General features: G+C 40.6%; 1 protein-coding gene across 2 annotated transcripts in view; it reads right to left on the reverse strand.

Annotated features, from left to right (window-relative positions):
- abca4a (ATP-binding cassette, sub-family A (ABC1), member 4a) overlaps nt 1-24,934 on the reverse strand; it is a 31,108-nt gene that overhangs the window by 2,080 nt on the left and 4,094 nt on the right. The window contains exons 7-48 of one of the 2 annotated variants that reach the window (XM_084938947.1): nt 24,319-24,516; nt 22,451-22,540; nt 20,693-20,927; nt 19,805-19,944; nt 17,454-17,570; nt 16,977-17,174; nt 14,856-15,061; nt 14,598-14,774; nt 14,160-14,382; nt 13,176-13,397; nt 12,712-12,916; nt 12,539-12,616; nt 12,173-12,385; nt 11,072-11,249; nt 10,846-10,977; nt 10,575-10,714; nt 10,273-10,410; nt 9,396-9,574; nt 9,058-9,160; nt 8,448-8,653; nt 8,111-8,165; nt 7,842-7,922; nt 7,020-7,177; nt 6,739-6,863; nt 6,462-6,560; nt 6,186-6,375; nt 5,941-6,035; nt 5,823-5,855; nt 5,501-5,606; nt 5,292-5,366; nt 5,008-5,177; nt 4,693-4,870; nt 4,465-4,580; nt 2,601-2,748; nt 2,397-2,520; nt 1,910-2,039; nt 1,649-1,769; nt 1,476-1,538; nt 1,286-1,392; nt 994-1,135; nt 768-902; nt 539-642 (exon numbers count right to left, since the gene is read on the reverse strand). In XM_084938947.1, the coding sequence (XP_084795073.1) occupies nt 539-642; nt 768-902; nt 994-1,135; nt 1,286-1,392; nt 1,476-1,538; nt 1,649-1,769; nt 1,910-2,039; nt 2,397-2,520; nt 2,601-2,748; nt 4,465-4,580; nt 4,693-4,870; nt 5,008-5,177; nt 5,292-5,366; nt 5,501-5,606; nt 5,823-5,855; nt 5,941-6,035; nt 6,186-6,375; nt 6,462-6,560; nt 6,739-6,863; nt 7,020-7,177; nt 7,842-7,922; nt 8,111-8,165; nt 8,448-8,653; nt 9,058-9,160; nt 9,396-9,574; nt 10,273-10,410; nt 10,575-10,714; nt 10,846-10,977; nt 11,072-11,249; nt 12,173-12,385; nt 12,539-12,616; nt 12,712-12,916; nt 13,176-13,397; nt 14,160-14,382; nt 14,598-14,774; nt 14,856-15,061; nt 16,977-17,174; nt 17,454-17,570; nt 19,805-19,944; nt 20,693-20,927; nt 22,451-22,540; nt 24,319-24,516 (5,933 nt within the window). The remainder of the gene's footprint in view (nt 1-538; nt 643-767; nt 903-993; nt 1,136-1,285; nt 1,393-1,475; nt 1,539-1,648; nt 1,770-1,909; nt 2,040-2,396; nt 2,521-2,600; nt 2,749-4,464; nt 4,581-4,692; nt 4,871-5,007; nt 5,178-5,291; nt 5,367-5,500; nt 5,607-5,822; nt 5,856-5,940; nt 6,036-6,185; nt 6,376-6,461; nt 6,561-6,738; nt 6,864-7,019; nt 7,178-7,841; nt 7,923-8,110; nt 8,166-8,447; nt 8,654-9,057; nt 9,161-9,395; nt 9,575-10,272; nt 10,411-10,574; nt 10,715-10,845; nt 10,978-11,071; nt 11,250-12,172; nt 12,386-12,538; nt 12,617-12,711; nt 12,917-13,175; nt 13,398-14,159; nt 14,383-14,597; nt 14,775-14,855; nt 15,062-16,976; nt 17,175-17,453; nt 17,571-19,804; nt 19,945-20,692; nt 20,928-22,450; nt 22,541-24,318; nt 24,517-24,934) is intronic. The other variant, XM_084938948.1, reaches the window with a different exon arrangement.

The raw sequence follows: 24,934 nt of genomic DNA on the forward strand, positions 1-24,934 counted from the left end.
TGATTTACTTTTCCGTCTTCCTTTCTGCATTTTCTCTGGGAAAACAGCCCAGAGTATTAAACCCATGTTGCCCTATTATTGGGGGTACTGTACCAGAAGATGCCTCTAAGGCATGGGTGTTAAACATAAGGCTTGGGGACCAGAATTGGCACAGTAAAGACTTCAATCTGGCCCGCTGGACAGCTTTGGAAAATGCGAAGGAGGGCGTATATGTTTAGGCCTTTTTGCAGCTTTTGCTACTGATGAAGACCTGCTCTCTGGCCTTTCACCAAAGAAATTAAGTATAAATAAATAATTAAATGGCAGAACTTCTTTACACTGACAAATAGTGGAGCTTCTCTGGACCAGACCACTTAAGATCAAAGTGTGGCCTACAGTGTAAAGTTTGACATCTCTGCTCTAAAGCAACGAAATGTGTCAGCATAAAACCCCCACGGCATAACACAGCTGTGGAACGTAGGGGTCAAGCATTCAGATTTTTTTGCTTTATATATCAGTTATCCATATGTATTTGTTTATGTTAAAATATAAGCTTCACCTGTGTGACGTGAGGACCACGGCTCTTTTGTCCTGAATAACACTCATGATGGAGTTCCACAGAAAACGTCTGGAGAGAGGGTCCATACCTGTAGTAGGCTCATCCTAAAGTGCAGGAACAATAAACAAATTAGCTTTGGCACATTTGAATTTTGTCCATTATCTGCTTAATATTCTTATAACTGTAATATCCACTCATAACCCACTAATCCTGTTATTGTTGGACTCACCAGCAGCACCAGAGCAGGACAGCCAATCATTGCAATGGCTGTGGAGAGTTTCCTCCTGTTACCTCCGCTGTAGGTCCCTGCACTGTGACCTGCATATTCTGAGAGACCCAGCTTCTGGATGGCCCACTCTGCAACCTAAGTTAGAAGAAGATAAAGTTCCCCATTTCAAAATAATGTCACAATAAAACTTTATCCATCAACTGTCAGACCTAGTTCTGCATCTCACCCTGCTGATCTCAGACTCTGGCACTCCACGAAGGCGGGCGTAGAGGTGTAGGTGTTCTCTGCCTGTCAGCAGCTCATCTATGGCATCAAACTGAGGGCAGTAACCCATGTTCTGATGGACATCCAGGATATTGGTCAAAATGCTGTGAGAGATTTATGCAGATAGGTGAAGTGTATCAAACCTTCTTTTTCACCCAGCATCACAGAAACTTAAAACAACGGCCATTATCAGCAACTAAATGTATTCGACATCAATGCTCAAATTCAGCACGGAACAACTGCGATGTACAAACCTGTGACCTGCAACCGAGGCTTCTCCTGAGGTGACATTAATGTCTCCAGTCAACATCTTAAAGGTTGTGGTTTTCCCAGCTCCATTTACCCCCAGGAGACCGAAGCACTGTGGATATTTGGAAGCAGAAAAAGACAGCCTTAGAGGTAACATACCGTACCACATATCAGTTTAACCAAACCTCTACAAACCTCTCCAGGTGATACTCCGACACAGATTCGGTCTACTGCAGGGATAATTGTTCCTGTGTAAGTCTGGTAAGAGAACATCAGAACAAAAATAAAGCTCAAACTCAAATCTTTCTCCAAAATCAGTTTTCTTTTTTTGTTGTCCACAGTGTGTCCTAATAAAGACTAACACTGACCTTGGACAAGTCTCTCACACGTAAAATGTCATTTGATTTTCCACTCTGATAAATTCGCTGTCTTTCCTCTCCAACATCCACGTCTTCATCCAAAATGTGAGGCTTTGGGCAATCGGGTATCCTGCCAGCGGAAAAAAAAATTGCTACTCAGTCATGGTTTGATTTGGTGTGTTATCTGGACAATGACTTTCATCACATGTGTAAATTTCAAATAGCATTTATTCATGTGCATCTAACAAGTTTGGTAACACATTTACTTGCCAGTTATTCAGGAAGAAGCAATACTGGAAGAGAATATTAATGATGAAATAGACAAATCCCTCAACACCCATGAAGAACAGGTTCTTCCCAATAAAATCCCAGTTATAGGGATCTGGACTGTAGTCCTCACCTGAGAAAATGTAGAAACAAAATTCCTATAAATCCTACTTTCCCAGTTGGTGCTTTTCATGTAAGTTTCTCCAGCCTATGTAATGTGGAAAACACTGGAATGCATGAACCGTTAGATACACATCATTAATATTTCATGTTGCATCTTTAGTTCACATTTGCATAGCAATAATGCTGATTCTGTTCCAGGGGATCTTGTTGCCTAAGCAGTCTTTGCAGCAACACTGCAGCTGCTTCGGGTCATGGTGGCAAATGTATGGTATGAGATTTCTGATGACCTCTTTATTAAAAAGACATTGTAGGATATTTTATAGCTACATGTATTTGAGGGGTATGAGTCTGTGTGGTTCATAATTACCAAAGCGGGCATAGACATCACTTATAGCTTGGTTCATAGCCATGTCTATGAGACCTCGGCCCAGGCAGTAATGGGGGAACATCAGCATCACCCTCTTCAACAGCTGGTTGAACCCATACAGAGCCTAGATAGAAACCCAACGTGTAATATTAAGTTTGACATTAAAATTGGTTGAAGTGGTAGAAACAAACCTACTGGGCTTACCGTGTTGCTCTCAAACAGGTCCAGGATGAAGGTAATGGCACTGCTGTTGATGCCAATGAAGAGGTTGATACATGACAAAGAGACGTAGGCTGTGCTGGGAACACTGAACACGTATGACATGGGGTACATCATGGGTGTCACAGACCAGCTGAGAGAGAAGGAAGGAGATTAGAAAAAGGATCGATTAAAGGGAAAGCCCAGTGCTTGATGCTGATGAGAGGAAAACGCTGCAATAGATCACATTTTATGTTTTTTTGACAGTATGTGCTCTCCAAATCTTTGCCAAATAAACAAAAATGCTGCAATATTTTTACTTGACATGGTATTTAATGACCCAGCCGGGCAATGTAGTGAAAACCTGATATACACGAGTTTAATAAGAATTCAGTGATGCAGTAGCTCACATTTAGGCCAGATGATAGGAAATATTTACCAGAGGAAGATTATAAAAACTCTACCCATGTAGACCAAACTCAAAACCAATCAATAATAAAATAATATTAGAATAAATATGTGATAGATATATGCAATATTAGAAAACCAGTCAGCTGTGAAATTAATTCAAGAAGTATGCTTGAAGTTTCCTTGTGATTCAGATCTACTTTCTTCTTGTTTTGTCTGTATTTCACAAGAATGCAAATCTAATGTAGCTCTTAGAGGGCAGGCTGGAGTTTATGGTGTGACATTTAGTGTAATTACATTAGGTTACTGCAGGACACAAATGTCTATGGAAAACTGGAGACATCAGAGACTGGCTGCTTTAGATGTCATTTTTACTATTTTCAAACAATGTGGCTGTGACAATACCACATTATTACTAGTGACTGCAGGTGACGACTAATTTCTCAGTCGACTAAAAGAGAAGAAAAAGTTAGAATGACTAATCTAAAACTAAGAAACTAACTAACTATCGAGCTAAATTTGAGGACTGTTTGATGGGCAGTGTCACATTCTTCGATCGTGCTGTTTCACTGTGTGTCTCGCGTCATTCATTATGAACACTGCACGTTACAGTCCAAACGGTCACAGAAGTAGAAGAATAAACTGATATTAAATATGATATGAAAACACTTTACTACAGATGCTTACATATTATTAAAATATCACAAATTAACATTAAAAAAAACAAATAAATCGCAGATAAAAAGTGTTGCGCACAGCGTTGTGCCGTGCATTATTAAAGAAGCACATTGTTCTGCAATTAATGACAACCAATAAAATAACCACAATAAAAGTGCAAATCTGAAATAACAAGAAACAATAAATCATCCATCCTTGTCCGGGGCGGCAGCCTAAGCAGTGAAACCTAGCCACGTCTTTCACCTCATTTGGGGAAACACCCAGGGTTTTCCAGGCTAGCTGAGGGATGTGGCCTGGGAACTCCAGCGTGTTCTGGATCTACCTTGTGTCCTCCTCACCCAGTAGGCAACCACCTCACCTGCTTCCATTCAATATGAAGGAGTAACAGCTCTACGATGAGCCCCTCCCGAATGACTGAACTCCTCACCCTATCTCTAAGGGAGAGAAAGCTCATTTAACCACTTGTCTCCACAATCTTATTCTTTTGCCTTCAGAAAACCTCAAAAAATAACAAAAATCTCATGCCTAGATTAACGTTTTTCCACAATATTGTTTGGGCTGCAGCTCCACCTGGTGGCAGATGGCTGAATAACAGCTAAGACAGTTTACTGGCACTGGGAATCAATTAGAATGTTAAGAACTGGATTAAATGACTAGTACGTCTGACACCGACTAGTTTGATCAGTGACAATTATTCATCTAGTCATGCACATCCATAATTATTACACCGTTAGTAACTAAAATCACACATGTAAAACACTGAACTAAAAAGATTAAAGCTTACCCGTAAAGCATAAGCAGAGCAATTAATGGTTGGAGGTTGGTTGGTGAGGTGTAGCACTTCCTGTCGAAAAAGATGAAAATTTCCACCACCATTGCTGCACTGATGGAATAATTAACCTGAAGAGAGTTACAGAAATACCAGTGTTTACAAAAAGCTACTGACGGATCTTCTTGATTGTACTGAAATCTCAGCCACTGTCACAGTCTTAATGTAATGCTGCTGCAGTACCATGTCCCACAGAAAGTTGGCCATCCAGTACACCAGTGGACTGACACCACTGACAAACTGCAGGTGTTTGGCCTGAGTGACCCTCTCCTGGATGAGATAGAGGACAAAGCTGGCTGGGACAAAGGACATGGCAAAGATGACACAAATGGCCACCACTGCATCCACTGATGTGGTCAGACTGGGAAAATGAGAGAGAGATGGATTTATTTTTATGTTTTTTGAGGAGATCTTTGTGCAACAAATATCTTTTTTGGCTCTCTTAAAAAGCCCTTGAAATAAGATGGGGTGATAACTACTTGGCTGAGGTTGACTCACACAGTGATCTCAGAGAGCTGTTCTTTGGTGAGGTTCAGAGGATGGTTGATGGCAGTGATTCCATATTCAGCAAGGTTAGCTTCTCTGGGCAGGTTTGCACGGAGGATTGCATTGTTGGCCACGTTCATAAAAGATACCATGGCATGCCAGCCCTTATTGTTATACCACACCTGCAAAAAGGAATAGATGCTGCTGCTGATTCCTAATATCAAACTACAGCATGATCTTTCATATTGTGTAGGCAAGTTAATTTTAGAGACAAAGCTTTCATTTAATTAACTGACCTTGACATTGTTTTCAGTCTCCATGTACCTAAAGAACGTCCCTATATCCTCTAGCGTTTGTTTCGAGTATTTTCCCTGCAAGCACAAATTTGAGGCTTAAAAAATAATCACAAAGGAACAAAGTGATAAACATGCAGAAACAGAGGTACAGCGACAATGACTCAGACCCTCCACAGAAAAAAACATAGTATTTGGCTTCAAAGGCTTACCCCTGTTACATTGAGCAGTCTTCCCAGCTGACCTGCTACGTCCTGGATGGTCTTTGGCTCCACCCCTAAAACAGGGAGCTGTGCTCCCACTGATATACCCCCGTACCTGGATGCCACACAGAAAATCCCTTTGACAGAGCCTTTCAGTAATCTGCCTGCTTTCATACTTAAATTATTACCTTATTTCAACCACTAGAGGAAGAACCATACCACTGCACATAGCACAACGTCTATGAGGTGCACTTCAACCATGTCAGACATTTCCACTATTTGGACTGAAATGGATTTTCCAATAAATTAGTTTGATTCAAATTTAAATTACCTTTGTTCATTCACCCAGTATTTGCTTTTCAAGCTGAAAAAAAATCAGATGCAGTAATTAGATATTTTTTTCACCCTGAAGTATATTAAAACAACTGGCAAGAACTTGTCCAAAACACCTGGTTCTGATGATTCCGGGGTAGGTTTTCACCAGGTAGTCTGAAATATTCCTGCCTGTTAGGTCCATGAGGACATCTCCTGTTGACTGGATCCTCTGAGGAATAGGAACAGGATTTCTCTGTTAACACTTATCAGCAGCAGTGGATCGAATGCAGATGTAATTCCACTTATGGATCTTAGCGTTGTACTTATATAATTGCATGCACATAATGTGGTCATGTTCAGTATCAGTTACGTAGCCTACCTGTGGAGGTGGCAGCCCTCCAGCTCCATCAGGACACACAGGAAGCATGGTAAGTTTTGTAGGTGTGCTGCACTTGCATTGTGGAGACGGTCTCAGGGAGCTCCACTCTGTGCCAGCCAGCATTTCTATGAGAGCAGGGTTGACCAAAGGCATCTCCCATTCTGTGGTGATGTTGTTACATGGGAAATCTCTTCCAATGGAGGAAAGGAACTAATGTTAAACAAAAAACACACACAAGACAGTGCAAGAACCGCTAGTTCTGTTAAGTTGACTTACTCCAGCGGTTCATCCGCCATGCACCGAGTCCCAAAGCCGGGCTTTTCCAACAACACCTCGCCGAAGTACCTCATCTGAGCATCTGGAGGGCGCTCATTACTACATTGGGTAAAGTGTAATGAATACAAAATAGCAAAAATCTGAAAATTCTGTCCATTTACACATTTTACACAAACATTTGTTAAAAGATGTTTTATTTGAGCCAGACTGATCAACCCAACTGAACAGGTATATCTTCTCGTAACAGCTAAACCTTTCATGATGGAATAGTGCATACCTGAAGAAGGAGTATTGTTGTCCATACATCCATGGGCTGAGGGTCAGGCTGGGATACTCTCCAAAAGGTGGAACGATCAGAGTGAATGTCAGTGCCAGGAAAACAAAACTGGCAGGCAGGACAATCTACCAAAAACAGAAAAACAAAAACCAATCTTACACAGCTGAAACACATAGTGCACTTTGTTTGTTTCCACAGCCGTCCAAGGCAATGGTAGTTCTTAAAAGAATAATGATAATGACAATGTCTTTTATTAAGATATCATAAAATAAGAAGGTTACCTGGGCAATGAAATCTTTGTAAGAGCGTGTGGCATGATGCAACCTCTTGATTACCAGAGCAAAGAATTGTTTGGTGGTCAGACAGAGGCCTCTGACCTGGTAGGATCCTCTGCCTGCACTGCCTTCTGATGTGTCACATGTACTCTGGCCATTGGACTCTGAAATAAAAGCTTAAATTAAAATGACTTCCACCGGAGATCTCAATGCTAAATTACAGCCGCCAGTGAGCTAGCCAAGCATCTTTAGTCTTCACTGTGACAGAAAAGCATTTGCCAGCAGTGCTCAGTAGCCTGACTTTGGCTGGCCTAATAGCAAAGCTGAAGCTCTCTGCATTACACTGTTGCCAGGAATAACCTTTGCCAAAATAAGTAGTAGAAACAAATACATAAAACGAGATTAAAAGAGCATCTTATAATCTTAAATGTTAGAGTTTCATCAGTGACTGATAGGATTTTCTGGCCTGGTGAGGTTCTAGTTAGCTGAAAACAAATGCTACAAGCAGAAGGAAACAACTAGCATGGCTTTGTATGTTAGCCTTTTCAAATCTACTAATGGAGCCATTATGTACCAGAGTAATTAATGGTCACTTCCTTTGTGTATAAAATGTTTCTAAGCTTTTGAAAACTTTATTACAAATGTTTTGTCAGCTTTTTCATGGTTTTTATATATGCTAGGCTAACTAGCTGTTAGTAAGTACTTTCATTTTTACCATGCAGAAATCTCTTTATGTTATTTCCTTTTTAGTGTAACCTTCGCAATAACTGTTGTTTTCCTCACAACAGCAGCTACTGGCCAGAGCTGTGAGCTTAAAGACGCTGTCACCTTTTAGCGGTTCCATATCAACAGCAACTCTGTTGAATCCACAGAGACTAGCTCGAGAAATCTGTTGCCATGATTTGTTGTCTGAGAGAGTTAAAGAATGGATATGAAGGACATAAAACATGATTATGGGTGGACACGGGTGGACTGAGAAAACAATCAGAACTGTCAGGCTCCAATCAGGCTTTGATAAATCAACAGGAAGAAAAGAAGTGGTGAAAAGAAAATTCTGCCCTAGATTGAGCTCTTTCTACAGTTTGTTCATGCTTTACCTTGAAAACATTTCCTCTTGGTTGCATTCCCATCTGCAGTGACCTTCAGAAAGATCTGCAAAAAATATATATATATCCATTTTAATTTCAGGACATAAGACGAAGAAAGTTTAATGAAAAAAACATATAAAATGTATCTTTTTACAGAGACAGCCAGGCAGTGACAGATTGCCGGTTTTTAAAGATATAATAATTATTTTTTGCTTCTTTATTTCTAGTTTTAGTTATGGAGTCACAATGTTAATTTGCAAATGTAAATGACTATTGATATTATTCCTATTATTGTAACTGCATGAAACTACTGCTTTTACTTTCAGGGTTATTTTTTTCCACACACCTCCTCCAGAGACGTGTCAGACACACCAAAGCTGCTGAGGCCGATGTCCAAGAGAGTTTCCTCCAACTCCCTGAAGAGGCTAGCATAAGCCCTGGGCTGGAAGTTACGATTGGGCAGAAGAAAGGTGAGCTCCTGGCCAATAGCCTCGATCAGGCGGGCCTGGGGCACATGATGATGGACCAAGGCTGTGATGCTTTCCATGTTACCTGCAGATAAGAAGATAAGATAAGAAATATATTTTGCCTTAAATCAGCCTTTTACACATTATTCTTTGCATTTAATCTGTTACTCCGTGCATTTAATTTTCACACTAACTAATGATAATGATTTTAATTTTATAGGTCACAGTATTTCACAGTGAATATAAGGTGTTTCTAGGTGTGTTGTCAGCAGATACAGTAACCAGAGTGACTGCAATCCATTGTAAAGGTATTATTCATCAACATGACAAAGGGGGTGTGCCCTATAGTCTTAATAATTAGATTAATAGCCTAAAAACAGGTTCAACGAAAATGACAATAGTGTCGGCATAACAAAGTGATTATATACTAATAATATAATGAATTAATGGCCAGCTTTTCCCACAGTAAGTCTTCTAAATGTGACTTACCATCCATCTGTCTGTCAGGGGTGTGACTCTCCTCCCGGTTCGCTTTAAATGTCGAACATTTCGAGCACACACACGAGCAATCCTCTGTGCAGTCACAGCTAGGCTGAAGGACACCGTAACAAGATATTAATGAGAAATCGCTGTGTCGCAGTGTTAAATATACCATCAGAAAAATAAGAAATCCTGCTGTGTTTTCTTTGTAATGTTGGGGGTTTTACAAATGTTATAAGGAGGAAGGAAGAACCAGGTTTACTTTAATTTGCAAAACTACAACATCTATAACTTTAAAGAGGATAATGCACAAATATACAACAGGTTCCCTCTTCCTTAGTTCCCACCTTGAGAGTGTCATGCTTCATGCGGCGTACAAGAGTGAGGTAGAAGCCAGCACCAAAACAGTTCTTTAAGAAGATTGGGGAACCGCAGCAGTAGAGGCGACCCTGAGAAATGATAGCCACGCGGTCGCTCAGCAGGTCAGCCTCATCCATGTGATGGGTGGACATGATCACTGTGCGCCCTGCAAACAGCAGAGAGAGAGTGAATTTAATAAAGAGAGGCTGAATAATGGAAATATGCGTTTGATTTAAGAAAAGCTTTTCAAAGCTGAGTAATAACTCGTTTTTATTATGGCGATTTCAGTGGAGCTGGTCTGATTGTGGTGTCATAAATCCTTCCCGCCCAAGAATATATTAAACACAGTCATCCATGTTATACTGGAGGCATCTGTCAGTTGTAATAGAAAATATATCATTTATTATATATTTCACTTTAAAGTTTTAGTTCAGCAAGGTTAAAGTTTATGATGGTGATATGAGGTATGCCAGAAAAGTGTAATACGTGCTGTTGGTAGCGGTTTTGTTGCTATAATGATTTGTGCAGGATCTAAGCTTAATTATTTGCTGGCCGTCTAGACAAACCAGCCAGATTTATTCATCGTCTAATCTCTACAGGCCATGTTGTGTAACAGGTCGAGCTAAGTGTGTTTAATGATTTTCATTTTAGATTTCTTCTAATGTGAATAGTCGGGTTGGGTAATTAATTCTCTGTATGAGCACTCTTGTATTCAGAATATTTTCGTGTAACACATAATAATGTTTTCTTAGTACAATCTACAATCGCAAATACAACACACTGGTATAAATATTTTAAAAACCAGTAAGGTTTTTAAAATATTTATACCAATACTCGTCTAAAATCAGTGTCGATCAGTGTTACCTGCACGGTATTTGAGTAGCAGGTCCCAGATAGAACGTCTGGAGTAGGGATCCACCCCAGATGTGGGCTCGTCCAGGATCACCACCTTGGCCCCGCCAACAAAAGCCAGAGCAACAGACAGCTTCCTCTGCATGCCCCCTTGAACAGAACACCATCATTTATTGATGGGGAGTACATTATTGTGTGTGTGTGTGTGTGTGTGTGTGTGTGTGTGTGTGTGTGTGTGTGTGTGTGTGTGTGTGTGTAGTCTGCATTACAGTGAGCTTTGATAGATCTATGTGTGCATCTGCTTACAAACACACCTGAAAGGTTCTGGGTCAGTACATCTCTCTTGTGAGGAAGACCCAGATCCTGCAGCATGTTCTCCACCTCCTCCTCAGCCTCTGCTATTGGACGGCCTTTCAGCAGAGAGTAGAAGAGGATGTGCTCTGCCACAGTCATACTGATAAAGAGCAAGAGAAAGACAAGGAAACAGTGATCCAGCTATACAGTACGGTGCTATCTTTATATCTGTTTGCTCATGTAACATGTCCAAAAACTACTTCTGTTATTAATATGTGAGGAAGTACATACTACTGAAAAAGGACATTGTGTTGAGGACACATTCCCAGAGACTGTCGGATAGTGTCCATGTCCGTGCGGATGTCTTTCCCATAAATGGTGGCTGTCCCTGAGGTGGGAGGATACATACCAGTCAAGACAGACCTAGGAGAGACAGAAGAGAAGAAAACAGATATTAGTATATTTTCTTTAGTCTATAGATATACATCAATGGGCATCTATGTACTGTTTGGCATACATAGTGGTGGTCTTTCCAGCTCCATTGTGCCCCAGAAGGGCAGTAATCTGGCTCTCATAGAAACTGATGGAGAGGCCATCCACAGCCGGTCTGAAGCAACTACCGAACATCTTGACCAGGTCCTTGATGCAGACACCCTTTACTAGATCATCTGGCTCTGCCTCGAAGTAAGGCTGCTCTGTGGACACCAAAGACACATTTCATCTCTTTCATTTGTCTAGATATGGAGTTAATAATGCAAGACAAAAGAAAACTACTGAATTCCACAAAACAGAGTGACAGAATATATGTTTTTCAGTAAATTAAAAAAATGTGATATTTCCCAAATGAAAGCAGGAAGGAACATATGAGCTCAGCCAACTGGAATGCCATACAGTGCAAAGGAAACGTTTCCATCACTTATTAACTAAGCATAAACCTGAAGGGTTAGCTGTGTACGTTCACAAATGTCAGCAAGTGCAAACACATACAAGGACACTGAGTTCCCACACAGGTAATGTTGACAGTGATAAATGGAAAATGAATGCAATGAAAGAGAGCCCTAATCCTGCATTGAAATCAGCTGTTTGCCTGGAGAAACATTACATAAGTCCAAGTCATAAAATACATAATTAACTGTACTGGCAAAAATGCACCCTATGGGAGGAAGCTAGTTCACTCACGTATGAAAACACAGACATGTATGTTGATTTATCAAGTTATTATCATGTATCATATCACTGTATATAGTGATAAAAACCATATCAATATGAATAATAGTGACACTAAAGATGGTACTGGATTGATACTAGCGTAACAGGATAGTGTTCAATAGCCTTGTGAATGGTGTTGAATAAATTATGTTTTCTTGGAAGTGAAAAACACACCTGCAATGTAAACAACAAACATACAGCAGATTTTGATCATCCTGATACCCTTTGTAGGTTATAAAGTAAGTTTCATTCAGATTGATTCATGTGTTTAGAGGGAACAGACTTGTATACATATGCTACGATCATTATAGTAAGATGTGTTCTTTAAATTGAGAAAGTAGCAGACAGTTAAATGTAGAAGCATGTTGTATTTTTATACACTGTGGTAAAGCTGCTCCATCCGTTATACCGTCTTTCTCCTGGTTCTTCTCGGGCTTGTTCTCCTTCCCCAGCCTCTCACGCTGGTTGTGATGCTCACAGGAAGGTGGATCCTCTTTACCCTTGGCTTTCTCTGGGCTATTCTCCTGATCATGGATTCCATCTTCTTCTTTTGTTTGCTCTCTTTGCTCTTTGTTTGCAAGATTATCAAAGCCTTTTTTATCCAACTCCATTCTGGTGTTGCCTTTGGGAAATGAGATTTAAATTAGTTTGTTGCTAGATGACAAAAACAATATATTAGATTTATGACTGTTTCTTATCTGTCTGCAATATCCACTCTCAAACAAATTAACCCTCCCACGAAAAAGCATCCGGAAATGTATAATAGCAAACGTACCTGAAGCTGGAGCCACAGTGTTGAGCCAATAACAGGGCAGAAAGGGAAAGTAAAATGGACGGCCAATTCCATACTGTCCTATGATGAAAATAAATCGTATTAAATAAATGAACACAATTATTTATAATGAAATAACTGTAACAAGACCCTTCAATATTCTCCTACACACTAACCAGGGAATACATTGTCCAGGTACCACGCCAGAACCCCATACAGGACTGTGTCCAGGCCCATCATGCAGATAGAAGTGAGGAAGGAGAACTCATCCCCCTCCAGGGGGCTTGTCTGGATGTTATCCCACTGAAGACCCAGACCCTGCTCCTCATACCTTGACAAATACTCTGTCCCAAACCCAAATGCCACTTGAGATAGTAGACTCTGAGAAAGGAATCAGTGCTAAGATTATCTTTGCTTGACATTTAAAGCAAGTCTATCAACCATCTGTAGTCTCATGTGTTATTCCTATTGTCTGTTCCTAAGTCTGCATCAGGGTTAAAAGTAAGGAAACAGAAGTAGCTGTGGTTGGTACACATACTGTGTGTAAGTATTAATGATTCTAATAAGCTAATCCTGTTCTATAACTAAAACTAAACAACAGTCATTATTAGTAAGCATGCTTTCAACTTGAGACACCCACCACCAGGAGCTTCATGTCTTTGGTGATGCGGTCTTGCCAGGCGAAGCAGAAAATGTGCGGAAGGTAAAGGGTGAAGTAAATGATACCACAGCAAGCAGCTGCCAAGTTTGCCTGGTTGAAGAAGACGCTGAGAAGGAAGCACTGCATGATGGTGGCCGTGGTGAAGGTGAGCAGAAACAGGAAGAGGATGACCGGGTTGCTGTAGTTCAACACCCTGCCTCCCTGTAGTTAAGGCAAAAAAGTGCATGGATGATGTTTAGATGCTCAGTGTGCTTGTACACTGGAAGAAAAATGGTCTTTAAAATAAATATTTGATGGCTTGGGTAAGTGAAAGACTCATTTATTTCCCCAAAACCAAATTTACTGGGTTTTAAGTCATTATGAAGCTTTTGAAAATTTTGAGAATATAAGATAAGAAGAGCTAATAAATAATCACCACAAAAACAAGAAATACTTGTGAATTTTCACTCATAATTTGGAAGTTTTAATATTTATTTTTTGTTTTTTTACACAATACTCCCACTAGATGTCACAACAGCCCATTTTACAATAATGTGCCTGCCAAGTAACTTGCTGTCTACATGAGAGAACTTGTGGCTTAGAAGTGTTAATTATTCACCGGCACATTACTGCAAAGACACTGACATAATTCCCATGATATCACAGTATTCACAGTTATTTCATTAATGATTTATGGGGTCAGTGAGAAACTATTATCCATTTATTATTTCAAGGTAAAACACTTGTAATGATTCACAGTGTAAGTCATGATTTACTGGTGCGTTATATAACAGATGCACTGACTTAATCACACGTACTGCCTCTGGTAAAATGCCAGATTGCAGTGCAAAACTAAATGGTTAAATTGCAACTTCATGCAAATAAGGAGAGAGGTGTTGGTAATCAGATATTTGCTTGGATGAGTTGAATAAAAGCCCAGACACAAAAGGAGCTCCTAGAAAAAGCTAAGCTCTTTTTTCTCACCATGATGATGGCCGTAAGAAGAGCTGTGCTAGTGCCCATCACAATAAAGCTGTCAATAAACCAGGTGGACCAAATGACACCGTTGGTGACCCCTACGGCCTTAAGGGTCTCCTTCAACCGCAGTTCCTTCTCCAGAACAATGCTCTTTGCAATCATGGACACAGAGTAGACCCAGGCCAGAACCATGAAGATGGGGAAACAGCGATTGAGAGCCAGCATGAAGCTTTAAAGGAAGACAAAGAGGGCAAAAGTGATGAAGGAGAAATGTGCAGTGATTGTTGCATACATCTCACAAGTTGTCAGCTTTCCTGCCAAGACAGATCAGTTTTGGCACATGGACAGATAATTTATTGCTATACCTTGAAAGTAAAAGCTATGATCTGCAATGACTGTTAAATGTAATTATTTGCATTCTTTAATTATAATAATTCCACTAACAGATCATCCACGTAACAAGGGTAGGGCATCTGCTGTAGGTAAACACCCAGCGGCCGCTCCTTTCCTGTCTGTGTCTTGATGATGGCATGCTCTATTATGTCCTGCAGGTAAGCGAAGCCACCCCAAACGTAACGGAGGTCATCCATAGGATCAGCTCTGGGGCCTGGATCCCAGTACCTGAGGAATACACGCATATTTAGCTCCTACGTGTTTACTGTGCGACACTAAATACAAATTTAAGTAGAATTTCATCCTAACCTGTCTTTGACCTTATTGGTGCGTTCCACTGCATCAATATCCATACGGATCTTGAACTTAACATGAGGCGGGGGATTAGTAGTCCAGGAGTACATATTTACAAAGATGAGGCCTGCCCAGTACTTTCTGTCCTCCAGCATGCCTAACGCCCGATATGTAACGGTATCCTCATCAGGCAGTGCCACAAATTTATCCAGAATCACACACTGGGAGCGAGAGAGGGAACAGAAGAGAAACAGTCATCAACTCAAAAACTCAAAATAAGTTTCCTAACAGGTCGTGCCGTCAATGTTTGAGTTTACCAGAGGATTCAATGAACATCTCTCAAAAATTCGGTTCAGTTCAAATTTATTTATATAGCACCAAATCACAAGAACAGTTGCCTCAAGGCGCTTTACATTGAAAGGTAAAGATACCAACAATCAGACGACACCCTATGAGCAAGCATTTGGCGACAGTGGGAAGGAAAAACTCCCTTTTAACAGGAAGAAACCTCCACCAGAGATTAATAATGATGATTAAATGCAAAATGGTGTATAAACACTTTGTGTTTAATCCTAACCTGTCTTTATGGTCAATAAGGTTTGGAACCTCGACAAGTTAAATCAAATGAACATTTACCAAATGAATAAAAACATACAGGATAAACTTTTAACCGGTGTAAAAGTCTTCAGTAAACGTTATAAGAAGACAAAAGGGAAAAAAATGACTGAAAATCATGACTGTCTTTACAAAAATGAAAATTTTAATCTGCAGGTGGTGCTAGAGAAAAGTACATTACCAGAGTCGTCTTGAATTCAATCAGTTTGGAGAACTGTGAATATCAAAACTTCATTTGTGGCTGCTCCATAGTGACAGACAAATACTGCCATTACTCAAACCAAACCTAACAGAATAGCTCGAATGTTAAAGACAACAGAGGCTAGTGAGTCACAAAGACATGTGTGTATCTTCACACATGTGCAGTGGCATTGCAGTGGTTGTCTCTTCACTGAAAACCGTGTCTGATACAGCGATTCACTGTAAGTGAATGCAAATAGGGAGAGCCTGGTTTCAAAAGGGATCCCGCCAGAGCAAAAATATTTACCTCTTTGTGTGCAAACACACATATGCATCCACGTATATTCATCTACAGTATGTATTTATAAACCCATTATCCAGAACACGTACTGAAAACTACTCCAAATCCGAAAGGCCTCCCCTTCATTTAATCAAGCATCCAACTAACAACACTGCAGCCCAACTGGGTGGTGAGATCTGAATGCGTGCCACCAACCTGACTCAGCCAGCCATCAAGCTCACGTTCATTGTTGCCTCTTTATAAAGGATGGTGGACAGAGTGACAGCTGTATCTAATCGGCCTCAATCGTTCCCACTCTCCCTGTCACACAGAAGTGCTGTAAGCTTCAACTTGGACAAAAACACAGAGCACCAACGATCTACCCAACCATGACCCCAGATACCCCAGTGTCACCCCCAAGTGTGATAGGCCTCTCATCCTGCTCAGCCTGTACAGGGAAATGGGTAACTTTGTTTCAAACACATTGGCCCACTCATAGTGGAGGGCACTCACAAGAGATGGTCTGTGATGCTTTTCTTTTATTTTACCCTCCCTCTCAATCAGCAGTAAACAAAAGAGACTTGACAGCCAGTTTGCTGCTCTGGCTCAGGCCCACCTGGGTGGATTTCCATGTCTTTGGACAGGGGGACAAATTACAGTTCCCAGAGACACTATCTAAATGTTTAGATCATGTCAAGGGTTGCATTGAGCACGTAGCGGTTAGGTAACCAGGGCACTGAAATCAGCGGGTGACAGGACCTGTGAATAATTGGATTATGTCATGAAAAGGCCTGTCACCTTTTCAGGTGAAGTGAAAATTGCACAACAGTCTGCACTCTTACTGTCAAAGTCAGACAGGTGAAAAGGTTAAAAAAAAAAAACCACTCTGAAAAAATTATTCTGACACTTTGGATTCATCTAGAAAGGCCAAGCTCCCTTTGACAAGTCAGTATAATTCCACACACTGATACACACTTCACAAAAACAGAAGACTGGTACTGGAGAGGCGACCGCAGGAAGAAAATGCTAAATCCCCCAAGAAAAAAGCAACAGCCACTCACATCCCCATACTGGTTAAGCATCCGAATCACCCGGTCTGTAAGGTTGAAGATGTCCCGCCAGTCAAAATCAGGCACGTCATCTGGGCGTTCCTCTGGGGGGCCGCTGTGCAGGAAGTTGAGGATGTGTTTGGAGGAGAAAGGCGCCATCTCCAGACTCCGGTCGATGAAATCCATCACAGAAGGATTACGGATGGTGTCCTGAAATGAAAGGAAGAAGGGTCATCACACTTACTTAACTATTTTTTCCCCCACTAACAGAAGCAAGAACCAGTAGGAACACGATAATCCTGCCAAGACGAGAACAAAGCATGCAATAATGTTACTGTTATCTAAAGTTATTAGACTGATAGGTACTAGATTGTTGAAGACAGGTCACTTTATTAGGACATTAATATTTTGTTAATCTACTCTGTGGTTATCTTTTGATGTTAAATGAGCCTCAATCACTGACACCTTTTCATTCACACACTACCCTACCCGGATCATCTTGACTTGGACTCCATCTTGGAAGAAAGCCCAGATCTGAGGAGCAACTTCTTCCCAGGCCTTCCCCATAGTCCTCAGCCTCTCTAGCTCCTCAAAGGTAGTGTTAGCCTACGGGAGACATGCAAATGAGCATGTCAGTAGTTGGAAAGCGTTAGCCAAAGCGAGGCAAAGCTATTCAAACTGTTCCCCATATCTTAATGGAAAAACAATCAGTAACATAGGAACAGATACAAACACAACTACAGTTCAAACAGTATACAGAAGAAATGAACAAGTTCATTAAATCTGCACGTGTGTACACAACATTCAGACATTCAAACACACACTCTGTCACAGATCTCCTAATCTCCCGCTACATACCATTCCCACATTAAACTCCCTGTGAAAACAGGATCAGCAAAGACAACACACACATTCTCACACAAAGAATTCCTGTCGGCCTGTATAGATAACCGGCAACTGTGCAACAAATATTTACCACACGCTTATCGTTAAAACCCTGAATGTGCGTATGGGTACGCTACAGTGCTTTGTGTGGCACACACCCGAGGCTGGCTACTTCAGCATTCAGCCGTGTGCAGTGGGGGATGAAAGCACTCAAGAGTACACCCAATTAAACGCCTTCCCCTTGTGTGTGTCTGATTTTGGGTGACAATGGGGACAATGGAGCTGGGGTGACAATGGAGGCTGTTGGTGACAACTGGCTGAATGCATTCAGCCTGCCCAGTGAATCCCAGTCAGGTTCCCACAAGTGAGTGCTTCCTCAGCCCATGAGGCAGTTTGAAAACAGCAGGCAAAAGGGGAGAACAAGGGAGCTAGGGGGGATTACTTAGTTCCATAATTTTATCAAAGGAAGCAATCAAAGTATCTTTCGAGTAGCTGACGTGCAACTTTGAATATGAATATCTATACAGACACAGCAGCACATATGATGCATCTAATGTAAGAGACACTGTAAAGATAAAAATGGATGTTGATTGTGCCCTCACAGAATAAATATGCATCTATCTATGCTTTCCAGTAAAAAGAAGGCTCTGAAGTATGTGACTTTGCACTTTAAGATAAATTCTTACAGTGTAACAAATGAAAAATAAGCACGGTAACGGCAGGATACAGTACAGACAAGACCTACATGGCTTACATAAAACAAGAGCAGTCACATAAAGCGTGACAACATATGTTTAAGCGCATGGTTCTTCGCTTTCTTATGAAACACGCTGATGCATGACAGGAGCTGAGAGCATGACAACAAAGAGCCTATAGAGGCTATGTTTTCAGTCTTGTAAAGTAATGGATTAACCCCTTGCTCATTACATTCCTAGACCAATCAAGTTCGCAATCTGAGAGAAGAGGAAAACAAAGAGGTCATTAAAGGTTGGGAAGGGGGAAACGCACGTTTTTGTGTGTCTCTTTTGTGTCCGATCACACATCCTTAAGGAGACACTTTGTTGCTTACACAACAGTTAAAAAGGCCACGGCGCCATTAGACTGCGCCGTGGTTTCACCATAGCCGATCAGCTTGTGCTCTTGCATTGCGATCAAACCATCCATGACCGCTACCAACCCACCCCCGCCCCTCAAAGGCCTTTGACCAACACGTATCTACATCTAGACACAAAAGGTTGGACATGACTTGATGAAAGCTGATCCCCTTTTGAAGGAAAATGCATTGTTCACTACAGTGGACGCTGCTCCAAAAGACAAACAAAGACATGGAGGTTACTGAGTAAAACAAATCATCTAAAGGGGGTTATCTGTGATACAAGAAATGTTACATTTTTTTCATTTTTCAATTTTTTAGATGTTTTAACTATGTCTCTTTACTTGGTTCAATCCTGTTAACTACCAAGTTATTTCGAGTATTCACTGTTAAAATGTACAAAATGTGCAATAAATCCCTCACGTATTAGTATCAGAGTTGGAATCTACCAGGCATTAAATACATCAAGCTACGCTTTAACTTGCTGACTGTATGGCACCTGTGTTATGTGAATCAATACAACATACCTGCTATAGTTGAAATCTCTGAAGTACATGTGGCTGAATTATAATAAAATATCTCAACTGTTGCTGCCACCAAAGTCCTCCTATCAGCCATCCTATAAAACACCTCCAAGCACTTATTTGGGCAATTATTTTGAACTGCTCAAATAGGTGCATTTATTAGCCAAACATACTTTACTTTGAATAGATATAAAGCAGGATATAAAAACTGCATAAAAACACACAGAATCACCAGTCAGAGCTCATTAAAAACAATTTAAAAGCTGTTTTTATTCCATAGAACAAGGTTTTGGTTTGACACCATGAGCTCCACCTGTCATCTCCTAAATGCCGCTTACATTTTGTATGATCTTTCTGACAGCTGGAGAGTCAGGGGCATAGAGGATCCGTCCCATCAGCATGGGCTTTACAGAGTTCCACACAATCCTGGTGGCAGGGTTGGACTCCAGTTCTTTCATCAGGTCATTGCAGAAAGGAGCTGAAGGGAAAGATTATTTGTTATGTAAAAGCTGTTGCAATATAGGTCAAGCTAGGCACTTAAACAGAACCCTATTAAAGATGCCATGGCACAAAAAATTATTTGGAAACCAATTACAGAGTGCATAATTATTTTTATGCTCATCTAAATGTGTTGCATAGGTTGGGCAGGGTAGAGATCAAATTAAAATTTGCTGATAAAGATGAGAGTAGACAGTTTTTCAGTCATTCAGCCATGCATCAATGCATCCATTGTTTTAGCCCATTATCCAGCTGACAATGGGCAATCCACATGCAGAGACTGAAAGTAAAGAAATGCTGCTGCAACTTCCTCCACTTCCAAACTGCATAAAGCAGGAACACGACTGACAGCTGAAAACTCCAGCAACACTGGCTTTATGCAGATCAACTTTATAGTAGGTGATGATCTAACAAAAAAGCTTCTCATCATGGTCAACACATTGCTGGAGTTCTTCCTTCCACAGCATGAAGAGAAAAAAGTATTGGGAGACCATGTGCTAAATCCACATAAGATCTGAGCCCAGTTCTCCAAGAAACTTCCATATTTGTATATGGGTTTTAAGAGAATTTGCAAATCAGCAAAGTGGGTTAAAATCACAACTCTTATACAAAACTAGAGGGTTTGCAAATTAAAGGTTACTCCAAAAAAGAACCGTAGCAGTCTCAAGAACAGTACTTTTAGTTTGGTCTGTCATACAAGGTAATACAGATGTATATGGTGTACTCACTGGTGCTGTTATCATATGTGTAACGGTCCTGTGCCCACCCAGTGCCGATACCCAGGAAGGCTTTGTAGTTATTGTCTTCATACCAGTTAAAGGAGGTGACTCGGGAGAAAGCCCCCTCAGTGTACCCGCATACAAGGCTGGAGGCGGCAGCCATCACTTCCCTGAAAGACAGATTTTTCTGGAAGAGAGGAGTCACGACCTGGATGAGCTCCCTGAAGCTACTCTTCTGGAACAACTGCAGAGAGATAAGAAGAATCATTCAAGCTTCAACAAACAAAAACAGAAGATGAAAACCTTTTAGCAGTTATCTAATGATAAAGATATGTTCAGCAGAAATCTATAAATAGGCTGGTGTAAATGTGTTTTTTACACATCCAGTTTCTGTCATAGGTGTAAACAGTATGTACCTGATGGGAAAAAGTATACACCTTCATGTGTTTTCAGCTCCATTGCCAGAGTGTATACAATCAGGCACTAGCCATGCAGTCTGCCTTTACAAACATTTGTTAAAGCCCTTCTTCCCTCCTAGATATTCCATGATCAGCTGTAAACAGTAAATGGAAGTGCATAAACGTGGCCAGATGTTCCAAACCTCATCTCGCACTACTATCATCACAAAAACTGTGTGCCAGCAGCTTCCTGGCTGAGCAGCTCCTGAAGGTGTAATGTGTACTTTTGTCCATATATTTTATCCTCTTATTACAGGGTCAGCACAGCCACTAAAACACTGCATTAAAAATATCCTCGAGATTATGTGCAACCCGGCTGCAGTCTTCTACATCTTCCATATTAACTTGTTAAACGTTTTAGTGTCTGAGATATTAAATTACTTAAAAGTGACATGTGCAATATTATAAAAAAAGATTTTTACAGATCTTAATACATACAATAAATATAAAAAGAGAAAGGGGGCTCTGTTATATCAAGCTACCCTCTACAGAGGACTAAATATCTAGTATCCTTTACACATGATTAGCATACGTATCAAAATTAGTCAGTTATGATATATCTAAATAACAGCTGGCAGGTGCATGACTCAACAATTATTGGAACTTTTGACAAATATTTAATGTCTAATTTTAAAAAAAGAAGAAAGAATGAGTTTATTTTAATGCCTTCCACTTGGATCATACGCTCTCTATAGTCCTGAGAGAGACAAGTGTCTCGCCAACAGGATGCCAGACTGTCAGTTTCAATGAATGTCCCATGGAAACATCCACAACAAACAAAACAGTATTTCCACATACAGACATAAATGGTAGTTTGTGAGCACGCCTAATTCTAACTTTAAGTCACACTCGTACAATAAATTTGGTTCTTTGGCAATCACTAAGCTGAAGCCTGCTAAGGTGTGAAAAAATTGTTTTTCCAATGACAGCAATTAAAATAAGTGAAAAATCATGTTCATAGACTTTTTAGTGAGAAAAACACATACACTAAAACATTCATTCATCACCAGGGTTTTTTAATCTATGCCGATTGGAGACTTTTACCTGTCCTTGCAGCCTAGGTCTTTTTTGCTATGTTTGGGGGGCGTTTTTCCAGTGAACGATCCCATAATGATGATCTATCTGCTTTTGCTGTTTTTGGGGGGCTAAAATGCCATGTTCTGAATTTAGCCTTCCTTATACGCACTAGATAATATCCCCCTACTGTCTGTTTGCGTAAAAAGCCAGGCCAGAGGAAGCAACTGTTTCCTGACAACTAAAAATAGCAGGCGGTGAACTTTTGAATTGAGCTGCTGGAGCCGGGGCTTACCTCTTTCAGTTTGTCCGAGGCAGAGGAGACAACCCGGACCCAGAAGTGAATGTCGATGCCTTTTGAGTGATTGTCCAGTACAAGAGGAAGCTAATGAGAAATACAAATGAATGAACATTTTCTGCTTTTGCATTCATACAAAAGCTGTAAACTTCCAGTATTGTACTTCTCAAAATGAACACATTTCCCATAAAGCCACTGTCTTATGAGGACATGGTGATATTATGTGATGCAAACAGAATTTTGAAAACCATCTGTAAAACCTTTCTCTTATGTTCATCTGAGTACTACCTTCTACCAACGATCTTGCTGGTTTGCCGAGAGAGCTTCCAGAAAGTTCACAACACAATAGGCTAAAGGTTCAGGAAGCAGAAGAAGGCCAAGACACAGAATCACCAGTGGAAACATCCTTCCGCTTTGACATATGTTCCTATCTCAGTGCACGCGGACACTAAATGGGAGGATGTGTGATTTGAGTGAAATTCGTTTCCAAAGCCGGGCAGTAATATTTTAAGCTATTCCTGTGCCTGAAGTCAAACTACACAACAAACAATGGAGGATAAGGTTAAAAATAATGGTATTAAGAGTGGACAGAGTGGCAAGAACACATTGAGGGTTAAAAGAATTAGCGGACAGACAGACTCACTTGGCCCAGTCCCATATTCCTGCACCTGGATGAATATAAGGCAGAGGGCGTCCATTGTTTTCAGCTGCTTTTTTATGGTTTGTGTTTACTCTCACTCTTACTTGCACTGCTTTCTAAAGAAAGCACTGTCTCTAACCTAAGCTAATCAAAGAAAGAGGCTAAGTCTGTCTCGCTGGCCAAAGCTTGCTCCTTTACAAACTGTTTGTATCACTACTGCCTACTTAAAGCATGTTGATAGACACTTCATTTTTATAAGGCAATTACAGCTCATCAAATACATAAGGAAAAATTAAAGCCATCTTTCACTACACAAAGTAGTGTATTTGACATTGTACATTCCTGGGGAACGACGCCTTGTTTACTTTGCTTTTTGCATTTCCCAGAGAATTTTTGTTTTGCCCCACCCCATGAGTCATAGCTCTAATAAAAATACTAACATCTGTTTATCCTTTGCATCTCCTGACTTTGAACAGGAGGTATGTCAGGAGACAATAGGCGTGTGTCAGCCTGTTGGGTTTTGATCTGGAGGACAAACTATGAATGCAGTGTAATCAGAGTCTAAAACACAAAACGTGCTAAAGCATGATGGGACATACTGAGCTGAAGGTGGATAATCATGCATTATGGTAAACATGACGGTACCTCTTACTGTTTTTCTCCTGTTGTTTTTACAATATACTAGAAACTCGTGGTACAATCTAGTCATGTTACTTGATTACTTCATTTACTTCATATTTTACTCAAGTGTGTTTTTGTTGGTTGCCGAACTACATGTATGTAAGAATTAGAAACACAGCAGCTTATGATACTGTTTGATAACTGTTTTTGAAATCATATCCTGGCAAATCCTACACTGCCCTTTGCCAGCTTGACCTCAAGTCGCTTAGCCAGCACATGGCTGACTTACCCTATGAAGATCCAAATGAATTTTTAAACATGGCAAGATCCCAAACTGGATGTATCCAAATACAGCTCTATACGGCCTTTTTCAATTCATGAACCAACCAGATCACTGCCAAATTGTGGTATTAAGTGTATCCATTCAGTGCACAATAGATAGTTTAGTCAAGGGTATAAAGATGTAATTACAGACTGAGTGCTCCCAGTTTAACTGAGCCAGAATGAAATTTAAATTGTGCAACTATTTTTTAAAAGGTAAGCCAGTGATCCTTGGTGATTTCCATGTCAGCTCTCTAAAATCAAGAACAAAACCAACACTCACCAGCCGGAAAAGTTTGAAAAAGTCGACATTGGCGTAGAATTTGTCCTCGATGATCTGTAGTCGCTGTGGAGTGAGGATGCACATGGCGTTGCGAACTGCGTAGAGTCCTCGACGGCTGGGGAAAATGAGGAATCGCTCGAGCAAGTTGAGGCTGCACGCAATGTCTTTTAAATGCAAGTCCGGGACTCCAAAAGCAAACTGGAAAAAAGCAGATTTATGCGGATTCAGATGACATCAGCAAAAACAGAAGCAATCTGATGTGTATGTCACTGCTCCGTGACGTCTTTTGTCTGTTAGCTTTTATTCTATGTCTTGAATTAAACAGCTGTATATTGTCGTGATGCATGCTTAATCACCCAGATAACCAAGTCCTGTTCATCTGGACATCCAAGTGGCATCTTCAGTCTCAGCTGGCTGCAAGTTTCCCCAGCTTTATAAACAGTACATTTGCATGATGACTGAAACTGGTAACTACTGACTAACAATGGGCCGTGGTCAGTTTCATGATGGTTAATTTGCAGTTGTCATGACCACTGATCGCCTGTACATTTCCCTTGTTTTTCTTCCTTTACTGTATCATATTACCATTTGTGTTCCATACTGTACTCCACCAGAA

The sequence above is a fragment of the Perissodus microlepis genome, chromosome 9 (genome assembly GCF_051167445.1).
Source record: "Perissodus microlepis isolate ML-2025 ecotype Zambia chromosome 9, ASM5116744v1, whole genome shotgun sequence".
NCBI classification, from domain to species: Eukaryota; Metazoa; Chordata; class Actinopteri; order Cichliformes; family Cichlidae; genus Perissodus; species Perissodus microlepis.